This window comes from Vitis riparia, chromosome 19 (assembly GCF_004353265.1).
Source record: "Vitis riparia cultivar Riparia Gloire de Montpellier isolate 1030 chromosome 19, EGFV_Vit.rip_1.0, whole genome shotgun sequence".
Classification (NCBI taxonomy): Eukaryota; Viridiplantae; Streptophyta; class Magnoliopsida; order Vitales; family Vitaceae; genus Vitis; species Vitis riparia.
Genome location: NC_048449.1, coordinates 24222089 through 24249661, shown reverse-complemented (window position 1 = coordinate 24249661; position 27573 = coordinate 24222089). Strand labels below are relative to the sequence as shown.

The following is a 27573-nucleotide window of genomic DNA, read 5'->3' as shown; positions in this document are numbered from 1 at the left end:
GCCCCTTCGGAAGCCGCCGTAGATCATCTTCATCATGTCGTCGTCTTACCTCTTCACAGCTCTGTTTCTTCTCCTATTCTACTCGATCTTCGGTCAGTATTTTACGCTACTTGCTTTTGATTTGCACTGATTCGATTCATGAATACTTTTCCTGGCTTTACCTAAGTTTCTAAGACAACGAAATTCTGCATATGTGGATGAAAATTTCCTCTATGGTTCAAGAAACTGCGTGATCTGAAATTGGGAAATAATTTGTATACTGGATCGGGGATTTGTTCATAGATGGTGTTCATTTTTATAATTTATATGTTGTGAATAGGAAATTTATATATGTAATGAAAAATAAACCATAATTATTTTAATAATTGGGTTTTAAAAAAATAATTTTTATTGTATTTTGTTCATTTTAAAGTGAATTAAAATGTATGTTTTCTTCTTCTTTTTTTTTTTTTTTTAAAAAAAGAACTGAAATATTATAATAATTATTTGAGATTTTAAAAATAATTTAATTCATTTATTTATTTTTAAATTTGACAATAAAGAAAGTTTATGTAAATTTTTAAAAATGAAAGAACATGCGGCATGCCTTCATTAGTGTTGGTGTATGTGCCTTCATTTTTAAATCCATTTATTTTTCTCACTTCTATTATTGTTTTTAAAATTAAAATTGATGGTAATTCACGTGGATTTCATGAGGCTTCTCTGAATGAAGATTTTTTTTCAATTTCTTAACTTTTCTTTGCAGCCAATAGGAATGGATTCCATTTTTTATTTTTTTACTTTCTTAAGGTTGAAATTATCTAATTTCTATGATACCTACTTATTTTTGTCAATTAAAATGCACGGATTGCAATGTTGTTTTTCATTCGCCTTTCAATAAATACATTTTGTTCGATGTATGAGAACATAAATGATAGCATTGTGAGGGTAAAATATCAAGTGATATTTTAAAACCCTAGTTCTTTGTATCATAATCAAGATTAAATATTTATCCTTCTTTTTCTTTAATTTTTTAATTTAGGTTTGCTTTTTACAAGTGAGAAGTACTATGGCATGAGTGGAGTCGGAAAAAGGTATGTATGATTGTGTTAAGGGGAATAATGCTTTATAATTTCATATAATGTAGTTGTATTTACGAAACATTATTATCAATATTAGTAATAGTAATAATCATAATAAAATTTGAATTGAGATGCACATTTGGCAGATGACCTATAAATTTGTTGTAAGTGTTGTTCTTGGCCATGTTCAATTTTCCATCTCCTTATAGCTTTCTCGAGCCTAGAAGTAGAAACTCTTTTGGTCTTTTGTCTTTGTTCAAAGGAATATTGGCATTTGAAAAACACCCCAATGGTAGTGTTAATGTGAGTTTGTTCATATCTCAAACCTATATGTTCTCTTTTATTATTATTAAAAAACATAAAACCCTTTCTAAATAATTTATCATCTTTGTCCTTATTAAGTGAGGGTTAAAGAATTTTTAAAGTGTAAATCTAGAAATCTCACAAAATAAAATGGGTAAATATTATTTGAAAAACTTTTGGGGATGTCTTTTCAATATTGTTCTTGCTATAAAGAATTTGTAAAATAGTTGCTTGAGCATTTTACAAGAGTATAAATTTCATGCATTTCTAGGCTAAAGTCCCTAAATCATATCGAGTTCTAATGATTATTTCACTTACTAGGAATCATAAGTAGTGATTGTCCCTTTCCTCAAATGCATGATAAAATGTGAGGGAAATTTGGACATAAAATGATAGGATTCACTAGTAGAATAGGTGTTTTTTTTTTTTTTTTTTATAATTTTCTAACACTTTCTTTTTGTTATTTTTTATTTCTTTAGAAATGATAAACAACATGCTAAGATAGGGAGAAGCTCTAATGAAAGAAGTAGATGAAAATGGGTGGTCTACATTTCATTGTGCTGCTTATGTTGGGAATATCATTATAGTGAGATAGTTTTTTGAAAACTCATATAAGCAGATAATATACTTTAGGATCAAAGATGATAATAAGACAACTCTTCACATTGCAGCAATGACCATATAGATATAATGAAAGAGCTTATATTATATTCTCAACTTTTTATAGATGTAATGAAAAAGCTGATATTACATTCTCAGCTTTTTATAGATGTAATGAAAGAGCTGACATTACATTCTCAATTTATTTGTAAATATAGTGAAAAAGTTGGTATTACATTCTCGAAGTTGTACATGTAGAGAAAGAACTGGTATTATATTCTTCAAGTTGTACATGTAGTGAAAGAACCATTATAACATTCTTCAAGTTATGTAGTGAAAGAGTTGGTATTATGTTCTCCAAGTTGTAAGTTAATGCTAATAACAAATACTCTTCATTAATTGATAAAGGTGAAAAAAAATTGGTATTCTTAGGTTTCTTAGTACATGAATTGTCACGACCCAAATTCCAGGCAACCCAAAATTTGGCCCGTGACCCTAGGTCAAAGGTTTGACCCTAAGGGTTTCTCTTATTCCACGTTGGCAGTCAACTAAAACATTCTGAATTTTTTTTTTTCACATATAAGTCCCGCTAGGTTCTCACCAACTAACAATATTTCAAACCTTATTCAAACACATCAAGATTTAATAAACATCATTGCATTCCAAAATAAAATTTCATAAAAATCCCCTTAATCAATTCAGAGTGTTTTAGTTGATTGCCAACGTGGAATAAGAGAAACCCTTAGGGTCAAACCTTTGACCTGGGGTCACGGGCCAAATTTTGGGTCGTCCGGAATTTGGGTCGTGACAGCGTGGTATCAGAGCCAAGGTTGCAATAATACCTTGGGGTCAATGTTTGTGGGTGTTGTGTGTATTGTAATGTTATGTAATGTTATGATTTTCTGTATGTGTTAGTTAATGAGTTTATTATTAAATAAATTAGTTAATTGTTGATTCTTGATGTTTGAAAAGCCTTGTGATGGTTCTTGTAGATGATAATAAGAACATGATGATGTTAATTATGTTGAGTTATGTATTGTGATTGTAGGAAAGTGAAAGTTTTGATAGTTGTTGAGGTTGTTAAATGGGGACATGTGAATTTATTTTGCTCACTTTGGTAATGTGGTTGAATTAGGGATTGTTAAATTTGAAATGGCGGGAAGGACCAGAAGAGGAAGATCTGAGAGAAATGAGGAGTTGGAGTCAGTAAGAGAAGAACTATTCCGAGAAGTAAGAAGGGAGTTGAGAGAGACTGTTCAGTCAATGAGAGGTCAGGACTCTAGGAGATCAGGAGGTACCCAGGGCCATGAGGATTCAGGCCACTCACATAGGAGGAGCCTCACTGAAAGGCCAGCAATGAGCCAAATGGAAGCAATGAAGAGGTTCATGGTGATGCAGCCTCCATCTTTTAATGGAGAGTCCAGTACTGAAGCAGCTGAGCATTGGTTGAGGAGGATGAGAAGAATTCTGGTGGGACTGGACATACCTGAGGAAAGAAGGGTAAGTTTGGCAGCATATATGCTTGTTGATAAAGCTGATTTCTGGTGGGAATCAATGAAAAGGGTGTATGACATTGAGGTTATGACCTGGGACGAATTTGAGAGAATCTTCCTAGGCAAGTATTTTGGGGAGGTGGCTAAGCATGCCAAGAGGATGGAGTTTGAGCACCTCATCCAAGGAACCATGTCGGTGCTGGAGTATGAGTCACGTTTCTCAGAGTTGTCTCGTTTTGCTTTAGGGATGATCAGTGAGGAAGGAGAAAAGGCTAGGAGGTTCCAGCAGGGGTTGAGGCTTGCTATTAGGAACAGATTAGTCTCACTGGCAATAAGGGATTATTTTGAGTTGGTTAAGAGGGCTTTGTTGGTGGAACAGGATATTGAGGAGACCAACCAAATTCGGGAGCAAAGGGGGGATAGAAAAGGGAAACAAAGAATGGGGGAAAGTTCCCAGGGGAGATCTCAGGGCCCGCAGCAGAGACAGAGGACTCAGCAGTCTGAGAGGCATTCCTCATTCTATGCAGGAGGTAAGCAGAGTGCTCAGAGGGTGGCTGCTAATAGAGTATGTTATGGTTGTAGAGCGGGAGACCACTTATGGAGGGCTTGCCCATTGCGGAGTGTACAGTAGGCTCAACCTCAGTCTCAGGGAAGTTCTCAGCAACAGCCAGTAGTGTCTTTCCAGCTCCCTCAGTTTCAATTGCCTTACTACCAGATGCCATAATTATCCCCAGCAGCGCAGGGAACCAGGACAACTACTATGAGTAGTCATACCCATTCTTCTCAAGGGTCAAATGCTAGAGGTAGGGGAAGGCAGGCAGCAGGAAGAGTTTTTGCCTTGACCCCAATAGAGCCAGAGGAAGACACCCTTTTGGTGGAAGGTATGATTTTGGTATATAGTACTTGGGTGCGTGTTTTGTTTGATACTGGTGCAACTTATTCTTTCATTTCTGCATCTTGTGCTAATGCATTGGGGTTGAAAACAGAAAGGGTAGAAAATTTGTTACTTATTGAGTCCCCTATGGGTACGAATTCTAGAGTTGATAGAATATGCAAGGAGTGTGTTATTACCTTGGCAGATAGAGCACTAAATGTGGATTTGAGGATTTTGGATATGACTGGGTATGATGTTATCTTGGGAATGGATTGGTTGACAGTGTATAAAGCGGTTATTGATTGTCATCGTCGCAGGATAATATTTTGTCTGCCAGAGGGATTTGAGGTTTGCTTTGTTGGAGGGAAGTGTGTTAGTTTGCCTTTTTCGCAGTCCGATCCGTGTTATCAGTATGTGTTGAGGAAGGGATCAATAAATTTCCTAGCTTGCTTTCGTGGTAAGGAGAAAGCCCAGAAGGACATTACAGAAATTCTAGTAGTGAGAAAGTTTCAGGATGTATTCCCAGATGAGTTACCAGGTTTACTACCGCATAGAGAGTTTGATTTCTCTATTGAAGTATACCCAGGAACTGATCCTATTTCAGTATCCCCTTATAGGATGACCCCTCTTGAGTTGAAGGAATTGAAAACTCAGTTAGATGAATTGTTGGGTAAGGGTTTTATTCGTCCAAGTACGTCGCCATGGGGAGCCCCAGTGTTGTTTGTGAAGAAGAAGGATGACACACTAATCACATATGGGGAATGAAGTTTACTAGTTAGTGTCATTATGGAATAAATGCAAATTTCTCCTATTGTTGTCCGTATGTGGTACTCCATGGGTGAAGATATTACCAATTTGGTATATCCACCAATGTAGAAAATAACAAGTGAAAAATAGGGTTGCAACTTGGGCGGTTCCAAACACTGTAAGTTGTATTTAATTCGGTGTTTGAATTGACATTGATAATGTTTGAATGGAAATATTAGGGTTAAAGTGTTTCTAAAGTTTTGGTTAACCTATCAAAATATGAATTGATATATTATTTATTTATTTATTTTTAATTATGAAAAAGTGAAAATGATAAGACAAAATTTAACATTTTTAGTTTTTAATTATATTCAAGGATTAAGTTTATTGTTTTTCTATAATTGCTAAATTATTTTTTATAGTAAAAATTTAATTTTATGAATAATTAGCTATGTTAAATTAGTAACTAATAATTCATTTTATGACTTTAAAACATGTAATTTTTAATCTCTTATTTGATGATGTGACTTATATTTTATAGACTCTAAAATAATTCTTTTATTTAATAACTCATGGAAATTCGAATTGCTAACGAGATGGAAGATACCTCATCCATGGGCTAGAATATTAAGGGCATTATGGGATAGAATCAAGATTTTGTATAATATTAGAACATGATAGATGGAGGCCTAATTTTATGTAGCAACATAACAAAAAAGAACATTAACAAGGTGTCATAAAAACACAAGATACACTTTGACCACATCATAAAGAGAGGTCATTATCTTCTAACATGTCAACTCTCATTAATCTAGAAATAAATCCAGTGTATCATATCAAGGCATATATATGTGCTATATAATGTAAATGGTCTTTAATTTGTCATTTTCTCTATGAAGTGAGAAGCTAATGTGGCCAAACATGTTTTTTTCCACTTATGAGCCATTAATAAAACTTCTGTATTAGCTTTGTTTGAACTCTATCATAAGCTCCTATATGATTCTACAGCACAATACATTTATGACATGCCCTTTAATTTGTTCTTTTGCTGTCAATTAAAGTGAGTGCAGGAATCCATCTTACCATCATCAATTATTCATCTCCAAATGTTATGACATGCCTTTCTCCTTTGTCTGGTTACCTTATACTTCCTTTTGATATATATATATTAAATGAGTTTATTTTTAATGGGACATTGATGGGAAAGTAATTATTATGTACTTTTTTAAAAATCCATTGGTTGAATAATTTTTTTTAGCTAATTAACTAATATTATTTTTTTTAACAAGAAAATTCATTTATTTTTCAATAATTTGTTGATTTTAGGTGTGAGAAAATGATTTTCATTTACATGATGTAACAAAATGTTTTCCATTTCTTTAACATTTGATTCATTTATTAATAAATTACGGTTGTTTAATGCAGTGATAATATGAACAGGCGGTGTCGTTGTTTTGGCCGTGGATTCCTCTTTGGAATACATTTGCTCTCAGAAGTGAAGAATGATGTAATAAGAGAACTTGGTTTTGGTGGGCTATTGTAATTAGGTTGTAAGGAGGTGAATTTAGATTTATATTTTTGGTTGATAAAAAACACAAACATTGTTTATTCCCAACTCGAGTTATTTGGAGGTAAAAAGGTCCCTTTGACATATCATGATGTCGGGATCACGATGGGCATCCCACATGGTGGAAGGAAGTTAATTGTTGACAAGGGAACTGTTAAAGATAATCAAATGTCGAGTTTGAAGGATATAGAGTTAATGATGGTTGACATCGATGATATTGAGGAATTTAAGCGGGTCTTCTTGATTTTCACGTGTGCAACCTTATTGTCACCCACATTTCGTTTGGAAGGTAGTCACTCGTTATGGTATACACCATGAGAGCAGTTACTTGGGAACATAAATTGGAGAGAATTTGTCTTAGAATTTTCTATTCAAGCTATACATGAACATAGGAGGAAGGAAAATGTTTGGATTAAAGGGTGTTTGATGTTTCTACAGGTAACTATTTGTTTTATTTATACGTATATGTTCAAGTATTTTATATTTAATAATGGTTATACACTATGTTGGTCATGATGTTATTACTAATTATGTCTTATATAATGCAACAGATATTCTACTTTTCAATATATAATTTTTCAGCCATGTATGTGGAACTTACCACTCCTCGCATTGCTGCATGGAACGATTTTTTGGTGAAATAACGCATAAAGTTGGAGTTGGAAATGCTTGGAGGATTTGGCAAAGTTGAGGTATAACTAGTTGTTAGTTATATTAAGATAATTGATTAACATTATAATTGGATTATTGGGATGACAATTTACATGTTTTGTAATGATAGTTGGTTAACACATTAACGGAGCAAGATCAAACATAAAGAAATGAGGCTCTTGCAGTTAATGGCCTAGTTGACCCAAATGAGATTGAAGACTTTAATGTAATCCTTCATACCTAATGACTATGAAGAGTAGCTTATATTAAATCTTAGTTTAAATATATGTCATTTAATGTTCCTTCATTATGTTTGACTTAGGTTATTTGTGTTCGTAATGTCAAATCACTAATGCACAAAGTCATGTTAATATCCTTATTGCATCATACAATTGTGACATGAATCTATTGAGGACTCGTTTTACCTCTTCACACTATCGCACAAATGAAGGCCAACCGTCGAGTTCTCATGAACATGTGAATGCAAGTGGTGCACCATTTGATACAAATAATGCACAACATTCACCTTTTCATTTTGGTGGTCAAATAAGATATTTTGAAGATGACATTGGATGTACAAATGAAGAGGTGTCGAAAAGACCCAATGTAGAAGAGGGTATGTTCTTTGCAAACGAGGATCACTTTCACCCTAGGACACACAATATGTTGGTGTTAGTGCAATTGTGCCTGGGCAACAATGTGGATGTTGCACCACAAAGAGTAAAAATGAAAGCACGTCGTCATAGGCAACGAGCAGATGCGTGCAAGTTACCTTTTGTATAATTATGTGTATCAAAATACAAAAGGTTGACTAAGGAAGAGACACATGTTGCCGACTATGTCTTTGATGAGTCAAAAAATCCTAGTTTAGTCCCAAATCACAAGTTTAGCAAGTATTGTTCTTAGAACACTATAATTATGGGTTTGTCTATAAAAAAAAAAAAAAAAAAATTACTCACGTCTTATGTTTCATGTAATTAATAGTGAGGTACTTTATGCATACAGTGACTATGGCGTGACACAAGAACAACTTTAATGCTTGGTAGGGGAGAGCTTCATTAATATTCCGGTAAGGTTTATAATAAATAAGAAAAAATAACCTCATTTTTCCATTGATCATTTCAATTAATGAAGAGGCATTATGTAGGTGATTTCCATGTTTTGCCAATACATGAATGCAAAAGAAGAGAATCTTTGTCGCTGATACTTTTTTTCTCCATACTTTGGGATTAGGTTTTTTTCTTGAGTACACCAAATCTTGTCCCTAATATAAGATGCATGTATAGTTTTAGTCATACATTGTTATTATGATCTCAAATACTTTTTACAAGAAATATGTGGTTCAATGAGCAAGTCAACCTCAAAATCAACATTAAAGAAAATATTATGTGGCTATTGTGTTGACCTTGAACATTACGACCAAGTAATGTTTGACTATTGTATTGATTACATAGATTGATGACAATTTTTTGTAATTTCAAATTTATACTTTAAATATTTAAGTCTTTATTGTTGTGATGATGATTGTGTGTTTTGTAGTTTTATATCCCTTTATTCCAATTTAATGAATGGGTGATCATGGTCATCAATTTGGAGGCTAAAATGGTGGATTTACTTTCATCGTATCATAGCATGCAACAGATTCACTTTGTTAATGAAGCTTCCAAAGTTGTTGGATTTATGTCGCAGTTATTAAAAAATCCCTTCAAACGGAATAATTGTTTTGCTAACCCTTCAAGCCAAATTGTGCTAATGTCACAGTCTTCGGGCTAGCCCTTGAAACAATGTGTCTTCCTTTATTTTGCCCACCGCTTAGATTAAACTACAACAATGTTTATAACTAAGGGCCTACCTCTAAACAAATGGGTCAACCTTTAATTCACTTACTGCAACTTCTTATGAAAACAATAATTTCATTCAAATGTCATTACCTGAATTACAGTCAGCCATTTCATCTAAGGGTAAACCCTTACTATAACCACTATACACATATAAACAAAACAAATTTCATATTTGTGGATGTGACCATCAAATTTGCATATAAGGTTCCATTACTATTTTCCCTAATCCCCACATAAATTCATGTATGCTTTACTACATTTGTTTTATTTTTTTCTTCAATTCAACTTTCATTCATTACAAATTCAAAACTTTTATGAGAAATTTATTCAAACTTTATTCTCAATCATTTTTAAAATTTATACTCATCTACTCGTGACTAAACATGAATTCTTTTCTCATGCATTAAATTCACCAATTAACAACTATAAAAAATAACTCAACCTACTCCTTTTGGAATCCCATAAAACAACATTAAACAACAAAATATCTCGAATCCCATATAAACAACATTAAACAAAACAAATTGTTTGAACATTCCTAAAAAATATATTCCTTTCTCATGCAATAGTCATATTTTTCTTCTCTTTTTTGTATTCTTCCCAACAACCACATACAAGACAAATACAACAATTCAAAAAATAAAACAAAATCAATATAGCTTACCACCATCTCATTTTCCCATCATTTATCAAATTTTAAACCATATTTCATTTCAAATAAACCCTAAATAAATTAAAATATAAATTTAGATACAATATTAATGAACATTCAACATGTAGAAATATGCAATGTAATCAAGTTTAAATCACAAAATTGCACAAATCACATAACTATGACATTATTCAAATCTCAAAGACTCAAAATGACAAATCAAAATAAATAGTTATTACAAAATTTAATAAAATACATATATCACCTGGAAAAAACCCTTGCTTTAATGTTTATATTCTTCATTCTCTCGTTCTCTCAATTGCTTTCTTTCTCCTTCTTCGATGTAAAAGCAAAAGAGGAAGTACAACAAGGAGAAAAATGACTTTGTCGATGCTGAAATGAGAAGAAGGAAAGGGGTTTTTGGCTACCTGTTCTTTGTTAAGGGATTCACACTTGAACTTTTGTTTTCAGATTGATGTTTGGTGGGAAAATGATGATGTCGTCTTCCTTATGATAATGGAGGAGAAACAAAATAAGGGATCAAGTTTAGAGGTTCGTTTAGGGTTGATGGGTTATCGTAAATTGAGAAGCTACCAGATTTTTTATGGATCGTTTAGCCTTATGATAGGTTGTGTCTGTGAACGAAGAAGAAAGAACATGAGTTTTTGGTGTTAGGGTTTGGTTGAAGAAAGAAGAAGACATTTGAGGGTAAATATTTTTTAAAAAATCAATCATTGTGGAGTGTCTAGTTAGATGGTGACATGTACATGATCCATGTCATCAACTTTAGTGGGTAGCTGACTTGGACCTTACTTACGTGACTTTTCCAAGTGGGTGATCCAACTAGGAGAGATGTCAAAGTGCAGAAGGGTATTTTTGGAAGGATCTCAACATTACTATTACAGTGTATGAAATGTCATTTATTTTCCCCAAAATCCACTGAATTTGAAAAGTAAAAAGCAAAGTTTCTAAAAAGCAAATTTTTGCCCCTTGGTGTATGGTTACATAAATTTCCCGTTTAAGGTAGTGTTTGTTTTTTTAAACTTAATATTGAACACAGTTTGCTTTTAATTGTTTTTCATTTTTTTTATTGAATAGAAAAGGGTAAAATAATTTTTTATTGAATGCCAAAAATAATTTTTAAAACAACCAAAACACAATTTCAATACGAGATTCTCACCTATTAATACTTAATGCTTATTAGAAATAAAATAATAAATAAATACTTAATACTATTAAGTTATATTTTAAATTAAGTTAAATTAAGTTTGATTTAGATTTAAGTAGAAAAAAAACACTTCTTAAGTATGTTTTTTTTTTTGATAAGCAAACACTTCTTAAGTATGTTTTCATTTAGTTGATTGAATTCCCAATGTTAATCCTTTTGATTACTTGCTGAAATTACTATTTTAAACATCAAAATTTCAAAATCAACTTTACTTTTAAGAACTATAATTAATTTTCTTTTAAATAAAGAAGCTGTGTTTGTATCTTTTGAATACGAAATATCACAATTCTATTTTTTATATAAAAAATTATTATTAATTTCTATTTTTAAAAATAAAAAATAAAAAATATATCCAAATGAATACTAAATAACTAACTTCAATATATTAAAAGTGTAATAAAATTAAATAATATTTGCTAAAGAATTTTTGGTAAGAGATTTTAGTATTGAGAATATATATATAATCATTTATATGTCTTTCAATTACAAGTTTAAAAATAAATTATCACAAATTAATAAATATTTTTTTATTATCATAAAATCAATGGGCTCAATTAAATTATATGATTAAAAAAATGAGTTTAACAAAGTTTTGGTTGGATTCAACTTGACCATAATGTCCTAACATTATCTTTTAGATATTTATGTAATAAATTTAAAATAGTAAATGAAATAATAATTTAAATAATATTAAAAGTAGAAATAAATTCATGCCAATAAAATAAAATAAAACATCATATAATTATAATCTCATAATATTTTTGCCCTCTCTTTATATATATAGCTTTAAAAATTTTCACAAAATTTCATGTTTTCAAAACATCAACATAAAAGATATTCTGGGTTTTGGTAAAACTTAATATTTATTATTTAATAATTTAAGTTAAATTATTTAAGTTGTTAACTTAAATTTTATTTCTTATTTTTACTTTAAATATTAATGTTATTTGATAAAAGTAACTTAAAATTTATTCACGCATTTATCTTCATTAATTTTAATTAATATTTATTCTTATTGATTTTAATTTATATTTATTTTTATTTATTTTAAGTAATAATATTTTTAGAAAATATTTATATTTAAATTATTATAGATACATAAAATAACTATAAAATATTTATTATAAAATATAAGTCATGAGTATCGAATTATAATTCTAAAATATACTCTCATCAATAGGGTAAATGAGATTAAAAAAAAATTAAATTAACTATCTTGGCTCAATAGTTAAAGTTCATAATAACTTAAAAATATTAATTTCTTTTACCAATCATACTTAATTTATTTGATAACTCAAATTAAGTTAATGACTCGTATTAGGTTATTAAGTTAATTTCCAAAAAACCATCAATGTTTTTGTAAGAGTTTCTCATCAAAACAACTTGTTTTTTTTTTAAAAAAAAAAATCTAATTTAAACTTGTGTTAAAAATATTTATTAAAATAGTATTTGTATGACATCAAGTTCTACTTTATTATTATTTTTTTATTTTTTATAACTAAGATTTTAAATTTAAAACTACAATAAACAGTGACCAATTATGATTTTTTACACTAAAAAAAAAAAAAAGGTCACATGAGCAATTATGTGATCACAAAGACTAAATTACTAAATATTTTGGGAAGGGATGTATTTTTATTTTATTTTATTTTATTTTTTTGAAAAGAACTATTTTGCCCTTAAGCTCCGTTTTTAAGCACTTGGCTTGCATTTTAAATCATCCGTGAAGGGAATTTCGAAATGACTAAAGTACCCCGCATGTCCCTTCGGCCAGGATCGGTAAAGGAGTAATTTCATTACACCTGGCCGCCCATATAACCTAAAATTTGGGGTTTCTCCTTCAGAAGCCACCGTCGATCTTGTTCATCATGTCCTCGTCTTCTCTCTTCACAGCTCTGTTTCTTCTCCTATTCTCCTCGATTTTTGGTCAGTATTTTCCGCTACTTGCTTTTTATTTGTACTGATTTGATTCATAAATACTTTTCATGGCTTTACCTAAGTTTTTAAGACAACGAAATTCTGCATCTGTGGATCTGTGTGATGTGAAATTGGGAAACACTGATTTGCATATGGGGTTGGGGATTTGTTAATAGATGGTGTACAAATTGAATATAAACCTATTTTATGTCAATTTTTTATATGTTTTGTTCATTGGAAACTCTTGAATAAGTGTTTGAAAAGCGTAGAGGACTTAAGGGTGAAAGTTTATGTAAATTTTAAAAAAATGAAATGTGGATGTTTTTAGAGTGGGTGTATATGCCTTCCTTTCTAGATCCATTGATCTTTCTCACTTTTATTATTGTTTTTAAAATTAAAAATGATGGTAATTCACCTGGATTTCATGAGGCTTATTTGAATGGAAGAATTTTTTTTTTTTTTTTTTTTAACTCTATTTGAATGGTTTCATATTCAAAATATCATTTCCATTCAATTTCTTAACTTTGCTTCGCAACCAATCCAATAGGATTAGATTGTGTTATTTTTTACTTTCTTTAGGTTCAAATTATTTAGTTTCTATGGTATCTACTTATTGAATTGTAATGGTTTTTTCATTGGACTTTCAACAAATACATTTTGTTTGATGTATGAGAACATGTTTTTGATCTCTAAAGACAAATGATAGCATTGTTGTGATAAAATATCAAGTGATATTTTAAGGCATCAAGATTAAATATTTATCATTCTTTTTCTTAAAATTTTTAATTTAGGTTTGCTTGTTACAAGCGAGAAGTACTATGGCATGAGGGGAGTCGGAAAAAGGTATGTAGATCGTATGTTTTGATTGTGTTAAGGGGACTAATGCGATATAAATTCATCTAATGTATTTGTACAATTGTACTTGGAAAGCATTTTGTTCAATATTAGTAATAATAATAATAATAAAATTTGAATTGAGATGCTTGTTTAGCAAATAAACCATAAATTTGTTGGAAGCTTTCTTGATCCTAGTATTTGAAACTCTTTTGTTCTTTTGTCTTTGTTCAAGGGAACTCATGATTGACACTTGAAAAACACCTTAATAGTAATGCTAAATTGCTCATATGAGTTTGTTCATATCTCAAACTTATATGTTCTCTTTTGTTTTTTTATTATTAAAAAACATAAAACACTTTCTAAATAATATATTATCTTTCTAATGATTAAGTGAGGGTTAAGGGTTTTTTACGTGTAAATTTAGAAATCTCACAATAAAATGGGTAAATATTATTTGAAAAACTTTTGGGGATGTCTTTTCAATATGGATCTTGCAAAGATATGATAGAGAATTTGTAAAATAGTTGTTTGAGCATTTTGTAGGAGTATAAATTTCATCCATTTCTAGGCAAAAGTCCCAAAATCATATCAAGTTCTAATGATTATTTCACTTACTAGGAATCATAAGTAGTGATTGTCCCTTTACTAAAGGCATGATAAAATGTGAGTGAAATTTAGATAAAATGATAGGATTCACTTTCTTAATTTTCTAACATTTTCTCTTTGTTATTTTTTATTTCGTCAGCAATGATAAAGAAAATGTTAGGGTGAAAAGCAACCCTAATGAAAGAAGTGGATGAAAATGGATGGTCTACGCTTTATTGTGCTGCTTATGTTGGGAATATGACAATCATGCGATCATTTTTTAAAAACTCAGATAAGCAAATAATATATTTTGGGACCAAAGATGAAAACAAGACAGCTCTTCACATTGCAGCGATAGCCATATGGATATTGTGAAAGAGTTGGTATTACATTCTCAATTTGTTGTAAAAGTAATGAAAGAGTCAGTATTACATTCTTAGTTTGTTGTAGATGTAATAAAAGAGTTAATATCACATTCTCAGTTGTCAATGTAATGAAAGAACCGGTATTACATTATTAGTTATTTGTTGATGTAGTGAAAGAGTTTGTATTATATTTCCAAGGTGTACATGTGGTGAAAAACATGTAATAACATTTTGTATATTGTGTAGTGAAAGAGTTGGTATTATGTTCTCAAAGGTGTGAGTAAGTCAATGTTAATGACAAATACTCTTCATTGATTTATAAAGGTTTTATTTATTTATTATTATTCTTAGATTTCTTAGTGGATGAATGTTTGAGCTCTAAAAGTACAGTATGCATATTGTCAATTAATAAAATTGACAAGATGACATATGAACTATTATGGGTATAATTTTAGGTTTTATATCCTAGACTTTGATGGTGATAAAGGTAAGTTGTGCAGCTTAAATTCCTAACTATGTCTTTATGTGGTTGTTACTTTTATCAAGTGGTTATAATGAAATATTATTTCTAGAGTTGAGCTTTCAATATGGTAATAGATTATAATCCTTAAGCATTGGTCTTCATAGAACATGCTCCTCATGCTATTAATTAACTAAAACAACTAATTTTGATGGTGAACTATTTTATCTTTTGTTGCTTATCTAAGACTTCGTCTTAATTCAAGTCCAATCCTAGGAAGATTAAGAAGTAACAAAGCTAGTCTTGGACCTTCGTTGGCAAAAGGTCATTAAGATAGGATTAAAAGTGATAGGTGTTTTATATTAGAAGACAGGTAGACCTCTCACATAAGGTGAAGGAGAAAATGAGTTTTTATTTGATAATCACACTCATAGCGATGACAAGCTTCGTTGTAGTTTTCACCTTGTTAGGGCTTATAATAGCAATGAGGACAATAATCTAAGGCATAGCAATTCTAAAAAAGAGAGTAACCTATAAAACATAAAACATTTATTATGATAGATATCATTGTCCTGTTGGTCTTTGTCTACGATGTGTTTACCTTCTCATAGCATTGTAAATTCGAAAGGATTTCCTCCATAAGCACTTAATTCAGGGCTTTTAGCAATGGTGGTTGCATTCATGTTTGGCTTGTATCTCATGCTACCACTTCTCCAACAACTTGTTATTGGTGTCTTACATTGCTGGTTTTACTTGGCTTGTATGTTGTGCTACTATTTTCCCCACAACTTGTCATTAGTACCTTGTGTTATTTTTTCATGTTTTTTAAAATTTCAGTACAAGTTCAGGCTTTTATGAGCTAAGTTTTTGTGTTTTACATAAAATTCACAATGTAAGCCCTTGTATGTGAATTGTATAATGAAAATATGCAATTTGAAAATATAAATGAAGAAATTGTGTTTGAGAATAGGTTGACCATGGTCAATTCTAACTAGATCTACTGCTCCTTAGGGTGTTCGATCATGTTGAGCAAATATGATACTTCATTTTTCTATGGGAAAAATGAATTAAAATAGTTAATGTGATACCCAATCAATCTTAGTAACTAGTATTAGAGATCTAATAGATGAGAAATAAGAAAAAAACTTACATGCATAGGAGGAAGGCTTGCTTGTAAGGTCCTACAATACATGATCTTCTTCTATCACACATTATAGCATTTGTCCTAACCAACTAGACTATTATATACAAGGAAGAAATCATGTGTAAGAAATTTTAATCTCTCCTTCAATAGATCCAAGGCAAGACTTCAATCCTTAACAACCTCATTTCATTTGCATAATGAGGTGATATTTGTTTTTTTAACTTAATGTTGAATGTAATTTGCTTTTAAATTTTAAATAATTTGTATTTAATATTTTTTTTAACGTATTACTTATTTTTAAAAAATTTTACTGTATAGAAAAAATCAAAATAACTTTTTGTTGAATGTTAAAAATAACTTTTTAAAACAATCAAAATACAATCTCAGTACAACCCTTACCTTATTAATACTTAGCAAAAATAAAAAATAAAAAAATAAATTAATACTTAATACTAATAAGTTGTATTTGAAATTAAGTTAAATTAAGTTCTATTTAGATTTAAGTATAAAAAAACACCATTTAAGTAGGTTTTCATTTAGTTGATTGAATTCTCAATGTTAATCCTTTTGATTACTTTCTAAAATTACTATTTTAAACATTAAAATTTCATAATCAACTTGAACCTTAAGATCTATAATTAATTTTCTTTTGAATAAAGAAGTTGTTTTTACTCATGTGTCTCTCATTTGTTTTGTTGTATCATTTGCATTGTGTATAAGGAGTCAGTTTATATGTAAGTTGAGCCTGGAGTCATAGCTTTAGAGGAGGGTTAGAGGTAGATTAGTCAAATCATCTTCAAATTAGAGTTTAGAGAGATTTAGTTAATATGACAAAGGAGTTGACTTCCACATTACCTTCCATTCATGAGTTTATGGTAAAGGTGAGTCGACATTTAGATCAAATGAAGAGTTCTTGTCAGGATTAGCAATCTATTGGTATGGTTATAGATGAAACCACTCTACCTACATCACAAACAACACAGATTCCACCACCTAAGGTTTCGAATGGTGCTCTTTTTTATTTATCATATCATTATGAGACTATTCTACCACCTACTACCTTAGCATCGTAGCCTATTGTTCTTGTTGTTGGTGATGCAAGATTAGTTGAGCATGATGCTAGAGTAGGGAGGCTTGAGAGAAAGATATGACATATGAGGTTACAATAAGGGATTATGACCTGGGATGACAATACTGGCTAGAATAGACCATTTCTTCATTTGTTAATCGATAGAAGGTAAAGGTGACTGGTATGGTAGATCAACCTAAGAAGCAGGATCAAATTGACATGGTTCTTCGAAACCGTTTTGTTTTATTAATGAATTTAGCTCTACCTATATAACTTCTGTCGACATCTTTTTACCTTTTGCGATTCGGGATCTTCATTATTTCTTATTATGTCAAAGGTCACATAGAAATCGAAAATATTATTAATAACAATATTATTTTAATCTCATTTTTCTCTCATGTTTACCTCACTTATTGAGATCTCATAATTTTTAAGTGTACATGTCTATTTAAGGGCTTCTTATTCAATATATGACTTTTCAAGAATTATAGGTTCATCAATTTTAAATTTATCAATTATTTTTATGACCTCTTTGAGAGTGTTCAATTTTCCCCGTGTTCTCTTCTTATAGGGAATTATATCCCTTGTGTCGATAAGTCTATTACGCTTTAGACATATCTGAAATTCATTTGTTAATTGTTTTACAAAGACGTTAATCCAAGTTGAAATATATGTAGTCAAGATATATGATTTGTCACTTTCTTTGTATCAATAAATACATTTGATAATTGGTTTACAAGATTTTGCAAACAAAATAAGGAAGATTTGTATTCACTTCTAGAAATAATATTACATTCACAAGAGGGAAAGAAATTGTTTTCTTGTGTAGTCTTTACCATATATGAATTTTATTTTCTTAAAATACCTTCTAATTATGAGAAAAATATAAAGTTATTTCCATATAGCTCCTAGCTATAAGTAAATTTTAAAGTAATGTTCAAACAACTTCTAATTATAATTTGCAGATAGTTGTTGGTTATAAGCATGATTTTTACACGGTTTCTGATTATAAGAATAATTTTTACATAGCTTCCAACTACATAATAATTTGTACATAGCATTTCGCAATAATGGTATTAAATGACATTTGTACATGACTTTTGACTATGCCCAAACAAAATAATTTGTTATATAATTTCTAACTTAATATTGATTTTTATTAGCTTCTAGCTATATCATCTAGCAGTGATGGTATTTGTACATAGCATATAGCTATGACCAAACAAAATAATTTGTTCATAGCTTTTGACTATATATATATATATATAAGATAATTTAAATTAACACCTATTTCATATATTTTGATATTGAAAATCAAAATTTTGAGATTGATAACAACCCTAAGTTTAAGATCAAATAATTACCTTCAAAGCAATTCGTGTTGATAACATGTTATAAAAAAATAAAAATAAAAATACTAAAAATCTTGCATAAAGGAGAGTTGAGAGAACCCAATAAAAAATTTATTTTCATATATAACTTCTTTTAGAGATGTATGAAGAAGAATAAATTAAGAGAATCAGAAAGATAAGTTTGAGAAAGACTTTCTTGCTTGGGGTGTCCCTTATACAAAAAAATATACTTCCATTTAATACTCATAAATATGGTGAGTAAATGGAAGTTATAAACCACTTTTAAATTAGGACTTAATAATCCTACCATCATTCACCACTTCATTTACAACAATCAACACATTATTTGACAGGATTGATTTATACAAACATAGTCAATTAATTTTAATTTGATACGCAATTAATGTAATAATGAATGTAACATTATATATAAATGAAACCAAATTATTTACTAATTTAACTTAAACAACCCAACAACAATCTGTTGGTTTGAAATTGCCATCCCAAAATGAGGATCAACTGGACTTAGATTGATCATCAACCCATCTAGGGTTTTATACATGTTTGGCTAGCTTTGTAGCCAACTTGAGCTTGATACAAAGTAAGAAACACTTAATTCATATGCAACTCGACCTAATTTTTGACCTAAATTACTTAACTAAAGCTCAGCATAACCTCATCTTTCCAAACTTGGGTTGAACTCAAGTTCGACTCCAGTTGGGTTCACAGGGCTAATCGGATTGCATGAATCAAATTCGGGTTAGATAAGCTTGGGTTGGGTTGAACCGCTTAACATTTTTGGTTTTTTTTTTCTTTTTAAACTATTTATATATATTTTCACAAATATTTAAATAGTAAATGACAGAACCTTTTCAAATAATAACAAATAAATGAATAAATAAATTTATCTATCTTTATATCACAATAAAATAGCGCAAAATATAATTGTAATTTAATATTTTCTCAACATTTTTTAAAGAACAAAAAATCATATTCATATAACATAATATAAATTATTTATAATACTGATCCAAGCTACATTCAAGTTGAAAAATCTCAACCTAAGTACAACCCATGTAATTAAAATGATTGTCCAAATATTGGTTCATTGCTTTATACTTAACTTCTTCATGGTGTGTACTAGGCTCAGGGTGATAGAGAGAGACTCAATCTCTACTGAACATGTTTGGTTCTTACTCCAACTCTGTTTGGAGCCGTTATTTAATTTGATAACAAACAGTAGTAATGAACATCTGATAATTATAACAAGCAGATCAAAGAAAAACAGGAAAAGAAACTGAAAAACAGGCAATTTAACATGTCATGAGCAAGCAATACTCATCTGACACAGCACAGAATTTGGGCATATTTTCCTTGTACCAAATTCAGTAAGCAGTTATGTAACATGATGAAGCTCCTCCCTAAGAATGCTAAGTTGCAATATGGTCAGTACCTTGTTAAGACAAGTAGTTCATCATTATGATCTGCCTCCGGTGGGGAACTTCATCCAATGGACAGAATATTGATATCAACTGTCAACTAAACGGGGTCAACCCGGAGGCCGAGTGACCGAACTCGGAAACGGGGAGGGCTATATGGAATCTGGACTCAGAGCCCGTATAACTTAATTCTGTCCTGTAAAAGCTATGAGGAGAGATCTTAGACACGTCCAGTTTCCAGGATCAACAACTCAACCCAAAAATGGAAAAGTATATGGATGTTACCTTGTATGTGATATTGGAGAAAACATCAGTATATTGTAGGGCTTTCTGATCACCTACTGGAAGACATGGCTTCCTCGATCCTCCTGATGACAACACTCAGACTGCCACCGCTCTCTAGAGCTTTGACAGCAGCTCGGTGGGCATGTTTGTGCCATTTGAGCAGGTTGTAGGACTGCAGAACTGACCATCTTGCCTGATTTGACATCTGTTTTAAGCAATGGTGAAAAGAAAAGATTCAGCATCCATTTGTGGAATTTCATTAACAACCAAATGCTCTTGATCAGAGAGTAACCTGTCCAATAGTTAATGGAGGTTGCAGAAGAACGCAAATGCTCCTGAATAAGTTCTCATCATTTTCTCCACCCTCGGCCTCACCATAAACAAGAGCTTCAGCTGCAATTCCAGCAAAAAGGACCATACAGTATCTGCCATTTAATCATGCAGGCAATAATAGTTATTGATAATGCGCAAAGCCTATAATTATTTCAGTTGCACCAGCATACTCAACTGTTTCTGGAGTTAGTTCTTACCCATGAAAACATGGGTAGGTGTGTTTAGTACTAGTTTAAAGGCCAAATGGCACTTGATATTTCTGATTAAAAAAAACTGCTTTTGGGACAGTTATAAGGTTAAGAAGGGTCATTCTAAGAAAATTTTGCAGTGAATTTGGCTAATCACCAAAACAATGCAGGGACTAGGAAGGAATTTCAGGCATTTTTAAACCCATGACATGCCAAAATTTGTTTCAGTGACTCCAATGAACCAAGGCAAAAGCTGTTCTAATTTCTACTTAACATGATTTAGAGCTAGAAAATAGCTTCTGACTGATCCAAAAGTCAAATGGAGTAGCTCTAAACCGAAATGCTACACTGAGAGAGTTTCTTACTTTCTTGAGAAATCCTAAATGCAGTTTCGTGTCATACCCACCGGTCAAAGGTAGTACCACTTAGGCGGCCTTCAGCTAACTCTTTTTCCAGTTTCTCATCCCAAAATTGAGTCCCTGCCTGTAGGGAAAATATGAATATGAAAATTCATTAACACTCCAACAATGATGAAACATAATCAAGGTTTTAAATGTTGATGTCAATAAGTTTGTCAAGATCCCAAATTAAATCAACAATGTTGATGTCAATTTTGAAAATATGAACTGTGATATTTGAGAAGAATAAATTTAAGTATTTGAAGAAGCTAGCAAGATCATAGCAAGGATTGCTAACAAAGTGTTCTCTAAGTTTCCGTCATAAAATAAATTAGCCTACAGTCCATTAATTTTATGAACATAATCAGATTCAATTTCCGCATTATATGATATCTCTTGCATTCGAGAAAATAAAAAGAAAATCATCAAAACAAAAAGTGGAAATAGAGAAACAATGAGGAAATTTAATCTAAAAAAGAAGGCAAAAGTATTGATTTTTATATGACAGTATGGGACATTAAGACCTTGTTTGGGAACTGTTTTCAAAAACAGTTTTCTGTTTTCTAGAACAAAAAAACTGGAAAACGCGTTTAGCAACTAAAAACTGTTTTTTGTTTTCTGTTCTCAGAAAACAGAAAACAGAGTGTTTTTAAATAACATCTTTTAATTGTTTTCAGTTGTTTTTTTAGAGCTGTTTTAAAAAATAATTATACAAAAAATTATATAATGATTAAAAATAAAGTTATAGACATAAAAATTATGTTTAAATCATATTTAAAAATATTAAAAACAAGTTAAAAACATTTTAGGTTCCCAAACAGACTTTCGTTTTACAAAACATAAGAGAACAGTTATCAAAATCTATTCTTAAAAACTATTTTTCAGAACTGTTTTAAAAAACAGTTACCAAACAAGGCCTAAAAGACTTAGAAAATATATAAAAAAACAAGCAGGCAATCATACAAACAAAACAAAAGGATCCTCTACTAACTACAAACATTGATATACCTCAATATATCAATAGACATTCTTTTACTTGCATCAACATGTCAACAAAGATCAACAACAATTGTTGAAGAGCAACAACCAAAATCTACTTCTAACCACATCAAAATGATTTCAGAAAATGTAAACTGATTGAAACATAAAATATATAGACATGTCTAATTTTGGCAATTTAGCAGTTCACCATTATTTTCACTACCCAAGGCCTCCATAAATCTTAAAACAAGAAATCTCTACTGACTTAGGTGTTATTGTGTCTGAAAGTAGAAAAAGGATAGTCTGAGGTGAATGCTGGACGAGTTTTTCAACGTTAGAGTTGGCTTCTCCAACAAGCCTATGGCAACAATTAGACCCAATGGGGGGTAGGAATTGCATTGTGATGATAGAGAGTTCAATAGTGAACAATGGTAGAATTGGTGCTAACAAGGGTTGGAATTGGATACTTTGGTGGCTATTAGCATGCATCAACTGTTTCTCCCTTTTTCATTCCACTTCCCTTATTAAGGATAGGGCTTAGGTTAAAAAAAAATCAATTCAAAGATATTAGGGTTGGCATGGGTTAGAGGTGCAGGCGACTTTTTGAAACCCGAACCTGCATATTATTATTTATTTTAAATTATATTGTTTATTATTTATGTAATACATTTATAAAAAAAATGAAAAAACTCAACCTTTGCATTCTATATTGTACTATACTAATTGTAGAAGATGTACACAGGTCTTTGATTAACAGAATCATGCTCGTGGCCCTTACTAATAGAATTTGAGGTTCAATATAATTTTGAATACGGATGCATGAAATGTTTATTAGGATATTGAATTTCTTTTGATGAAGATCAAGATGGTCAATGGTGACTGCTTGATCAAAGGAGCTTATTCTCTGCAGGATATTTTTATTGCCCACTCCTCCATACCCTTCTGCAGGTCAACTCTTTTTGGGACGTATAACTGACTGGACAGAGGGGACTGTGATTGGTCAAACTATTGTTATGTGCTTGCCCCTGTGCATTTTAGATGTCTCTTCATTCAATGCTATTTCGCTTCTCTAGGATAAAGTACTATATGCTCTGATCACCAATGAAGGGTACAGAAATTCTTGTAGATTGCAGCAATAAAATGGGAAGAGGAATCCATAGCTCTAAGTACAAACCAATGGGCATACAGCAACATAATTGTTCAAAGTTAGAAAAATATTAAATGGAACCAGCAGAAATGAGCACAAAGGAAAGTGTAAATACCTGGCCTTGAATGCCCATTTGCATTGCAACTATTGGGTCTAAAATCACCCCACGAATTGGGCAACCCATAAGGTAAGCTGCAAAGTCACAAGGATAATCAATTATTTTATGCTTCGAGAAGGATAAGGATTAGACTAAATAATGTGGGTTTGTAAGCTTTCTAATACATCGGCCAAAGGAAAAATAAATTTTGGAATGAATATGTGGAAACAGGCTCCAAAACTGTGACAATATTTACATGCTCATAGAATACAAACATAATTTGAAAGCAGATGCCAGCATTTCGGTATTGAGCCTTCTAGAATCTAGCTCCAGAAAGTTTATCAGAAGGAAACAGAGAATACCAGTCAGCAGATGGCCTGCTTCATGAACTAGGATCCGACGCCTATATGGAGGCCAATAACTTGAGATTTGAGCTAAACAGGAACCACCGAGGAAGACAGCATCTATGATAGCAAGACCAAGTATGGCTGCAAGGTTAGGTCTGATATCGATCCCTCGAGAAAGAAGAAGAGATACCCCACCAAGAAAAGCTGCTAAAGCAGCACTTGAGCCTCCCGAAAGACCCCATTTTTTTGGTGAAAGTTTAGACACTGGATAATAGAAAAGAAATCAAAATGACACTTTGTGTGGGATAATATATCCATAATTGTGAAAAAATTATATACATTTAAAAGCAGCAAAATCTAATGTGAAAAAAATTCCTAAACTCAAATTTGCCAATTAAAAAATCATTCAACACAAAATTGTAGATGGAGAAACCAAAATTTGGAAACTCTAATGCTACTGTTGTGAGAGAAAAACAGTTGGGATTTGGGAAATATTAATGGGTAGGAATTGCACCTTCTAAACCAGTTGAAGTCTTCAACACAGTTGGCGTAACATCTTTTGATCCCTCCAAAACTGCAACAGGTGCACAACATAGTGGAAAAGGAAAAATGAGACCACATCATCTAATTTAAATCAAAAGTCTTCATGCCTCCCTGAAACCACTGAAGCATGGTATCATAAATGGTTAGTTATGACATGAAGACTACATTACACTAATTTCAAAACATGAAGTTGATTAGCATCAATTAAATATTATTGATAAACAAGAGGCATTAAAGCACACTGGTTTGAGTATACAATCCAAGCGATAATTCTGTCTTTTAAACAAAAATTATGCTAATAGGCCAGGTATCTTTCAGACAAAAAGGCAATGACAGTGTTGATGTCCAATTTCATGCCCTTCCATGTTAACCTATCTACTTGTGCCACCTGTCCTAATGATACAAGGAGGCTTCTCCATGCAAGCACCTATGTCAAAATGCAACAAGGTCAATGCTCTGGCTCCATGCAGGTTAGATGATTCTCCATTCATGTTGCAAAATATCTTCAATTGGCTTCATGCACCAAGTATAAATGGTTCTTGGCACATATGCCTACCCCTTGGGCGAACCATCCAAGTGTCTTGGTTGCTCAAACTAAATTGATTTCCACATTGGGGTGGTGTGGGGGTGTTAAGAGATCCTCCCAGCCCACCTCTGGATGAAGCAATATTCATCCATGAAACATTCTATGTGAAGAATTCCTTCAAGGTGGCGAGGACCTCTTCCTCAAATTGCTGAAGTAGGACCCTTCCTTTTAAAAGAAAAGGGAGAGTTCCTTTCTCCATGTGAGGCAGAGAGCTTCCCCTCTATCTGAAACACAAAGCCCCCCTCTTCAATTTTTAAGGTAAGGGGTATCTCCCTCCTTCCAAGTAAGAGTGGCTCCTCAATTCACTTTTCTCCATGGCGCATTCTGATTATCTCCCCACCTCCTTGGGAGCGCCACCCTTTTCTAGGGATGTAGCACTTAACGTTAGTTGGAATCAAGGCTTGGGAGTCAAGCCTTCCACAACTCAATATTTGAAATTTGTCTGGAGGTCTTAGTTTGGTCGCCAAAATCATGGCCTCATCAAGGTAGGATAACACAAATATGTGTCAAGCCCATTTCAATTGAAGCAAGAAGGATGAGGATCCACTTGGGACCAGCATCACACAAATTCTAAACAATTCACACCAAATCTCAGCTAAAACAAAACAGAATGGCAGAATTTTCCAAAAAAATTCCAATACATTCAGAAACTCACCAATATTTCTGCATTTTCCGAAATTGGGCAAGAAGCCTCTGTTCTTGAGGAACGAATAGGCGCTCCCAACAAGCTTCATATCATCTGCATTCAAACAGGCGTCCAGAACCTCCCAATCCCTCTCCGATTGAACCAACCCCAGCTCCGAAGAAGAAGAATCGTTGAATGGCTCGATTGGATTGGTCTCCACGGATTTCAAGAACCGAAGGGCTCGAGCGAGGTCTTTCTCCTTCACGGCATCTTCGTACTCCCGCCATTCTCGCAGGGCTCTTGGCTTCTGGTGTTTGGGAAGAGAAAAACGGAAGGAAAATGGGCGACTTTTTGTTTGGGAAGAGAGGAACTGAGGGAAATTTTGGAGATGGAAGGAAGGAAAATGCAAAGCCATGAGACCATCCAGTGTGAAGCTCCAAGCTATTCTGTTTAACAGATTTTTTTTATTTTTTATTTTTCGTTTTTTTCTGTCTCTTTTCTCTAATTACTTATTTACCCCTCCGAGAATACATACAAACTGGATTAAAGATGGTTTTTTTGTTTTTTCCTGAGAATAAATTCGAGATTTACTTTTTTCAGTAAAGTCTTAAAAGTTAAATAAGGTAAGGGGTGTTTGGTAAATTAATTTAATGATTTAATATAATGTAATAATTTAATTTAAATTATTAATTAGATTTTAAGTATATTAAATAAAATAACTTAAAGTTAAAAGTAATTTAAGTATTAAGGTAAAATAATTAATTTATTCTTAATTTAAATATTTTTTTTATCTTATTTGTCCCCATTTAATGAGAGTATAAGTTATAATTATGACTTTCTAGCTTGATTCATTTTTTACGTAATATTTTGTGTTTATGTTTTTATGTTTATAATACTTTAATTATTTAACATTAATGGGACAAAAATTAGTTAAAAATAATGAGGAAGGGTGTTTTAGGTATTTTCAAAACTGTAGGACTGAGTGTGGAGTTTGATGGATGCAAAGATTGATTATTTTACAAATCCACCCTTTTAACTTGTAATATTATAATTATGATGAATTATTTAAAATTTATATATCTAAAAGAATAACTCATGATTTTGTTATACAAAATCCATAATCTTTAATAAAGAATAAAAATATAAATATTTGGTTAAAAATGATGAAATAATCCCCAAATCGAAAATCTAATCCATCACATGTTTTTTCAAGAAAAATAACTCATTTTCGATATAAATGTCATTTTTTATTTCAAGTATTTACATGTAAATTTTAAAAGAAAATATTATTTTTACAAAAATATAATGAAGGCATTTTTTGTCGAAATGATACCAAAAGGGGTGGAAGGTTAAATTTCAAAAATTCGGTTTTGAGAGGGCTTTTTAATCAAATAACCCATAAAAATATGAAAGAATACAAAATAAAAGAAAAAGAACTTCCATTTTGGCTTCAAATGTTTGAATAAAAACTTCTAATTAAAATAATTTAAGAAAAAAAGATTTTTTTAAATTCAAAATATTAGAAAAAATTCATTTAAAAAAAAATAATTGTCATTGTTTCAAGACTAAAACACAAATAGACGATAAGATACAAAGAATTGCTACCAATTAAGTAATTTTTTTTTATTAAATACTAGTTTTGTGAATATTTTTAAAAGTAATTTGGATTGATAACACTTTCAAAGAGTTACAACCTATGTTGCCAGTGATGGTAGAAAGTGTTTTTAATGTTTTTAATATTTAAAAATTTTTATCTTTATCATTCAAGTATTAGAAATGTTAAAAAGCATTTTTAGTTTTATTGTAAATAAAACATTATCTTGCACCATGTAGATGTTATTTACTTTGAATAAAAAAA

At 31.3% G+C, this 27573-nt stretch overlaps 2 protein-coding genes and 1 long non-coding RNA gene across 9 annotated transcripts; 2 read left to right on the top strand and 1 right to left on the bottom strand.

Moving 5' to 3' along the window:
* Positions 1-17: 17 nt before the first annotated feature.
* On the top strand, positions 18-7713 carry LOC117909176. Of its 6 annotated transcripts, XR_004650311.1 has the most exons (6): positions 18-92; positions 1022-1073; positions 3100-5256; positions 6504-7083; positions 7197-7337; positions 7427-7603. XR_004650311.1 is itself a non-coding variant. In XM_034823087.1 (3 exons), the coding sequence occupies exon 3, from the start codon at positions 3117-3119 to the stop codon at positions 4086-4088; it is 972 nt and encodes a 323-aa protein (XP_034678978.1). In that variant the 5' UTR covers positions 18-92; positions 1022-1073; positions 3100-3116; the 3' UTR covers positions 4089-5335. The 6 variants fall into 6 exon arrangements, 1 of the variants encoding a protein (XP_034678978.1); XR_004650310.1 differs by having other exon boundaries at positions 3100-4338; positions 7197-7603; XR_004650309.1 differs by having other exon boundaries at positions 7197-7603.
* A 5128-nt stretch (positions 7714-12841) lies between these two features.
* Positions 12842-15065, top strand: LOC117908632. Its single transcript, XR_004650230.1, has 3 exons — positions 12842-12943; positions 13726-13777; positions 14517-15065. It is a non-coding gene; the product is annotated as an uncharacterized LOC117908632 (long non-coding RNA).
* A 4853-nt stretch (positions 15066-19918) lies between these two features.
* LOC117908452 lies at positions 19919-26144 on the bottom strand. Of its 2 annotated transcripts, none has more exons than XM_034822044.1 (8): positions 25746-26144; positions 24476-24535; positions 23977-24225; positions 23633-23709; positions 21398-21474; positions 20763-20895; positions 20471-20675; positions 19919-20390 (listed from the first exon to the last, which is right to left on the bottom strand). In XM_034822044.1, exons 1-7 carry the CDS (start codon positions 26128-26130, stop codon positions 20520-20522), a joined length of 1137 nt encoding a protein of 378 aa, XP_034677935.1. In that variant the 5' UTR covers positions 26131-26144; the 3' UTR covers positions 19919-20390; positions 20471-20519. The 2 variants fall into 2 exon arrangements, with proteins under 2 accessions (XP_034677935.1, XP_034677934.1); XM_034822043.1 differs by having other exon boundaries at positions 19919-20381.
* Between the last annotated feature and the right edge of the window lie 1429 nt (positions 26145-27573).

Bases quoted from the DNA above. Each gene is read 5' to 3' on its own strand.
- LOC117908452 (XM_034822044.1), bottom strand. From the start codon at position 26,130: ATGGCTTTGCATTTTCCTTCCTTCCATCTCCAAAATTTCCCTCAGTTC. The intron at 24,536-25,745 runs GTGAGTTTCTGA...CACCTGTTGCAG, and splicing joins CGGAAAATGCAGAAATATTG to TTTTGGAGGGATCAAAAGAT. The intron at 20,676-20,762 runs GTTACTCTCTGA...TGCTTAAAACAG, and splicing joins CTCCATTAACTATTGGACAG to ATGTCAAATCAGGCAAGATG.
- LOC117909176 (XM_034823087.1), top strand. From the start codon at position 3,117: ATGGCGGGAAGGACCAGAAGAGGAAGATCTGAGAGAAATGAGGAGTTG.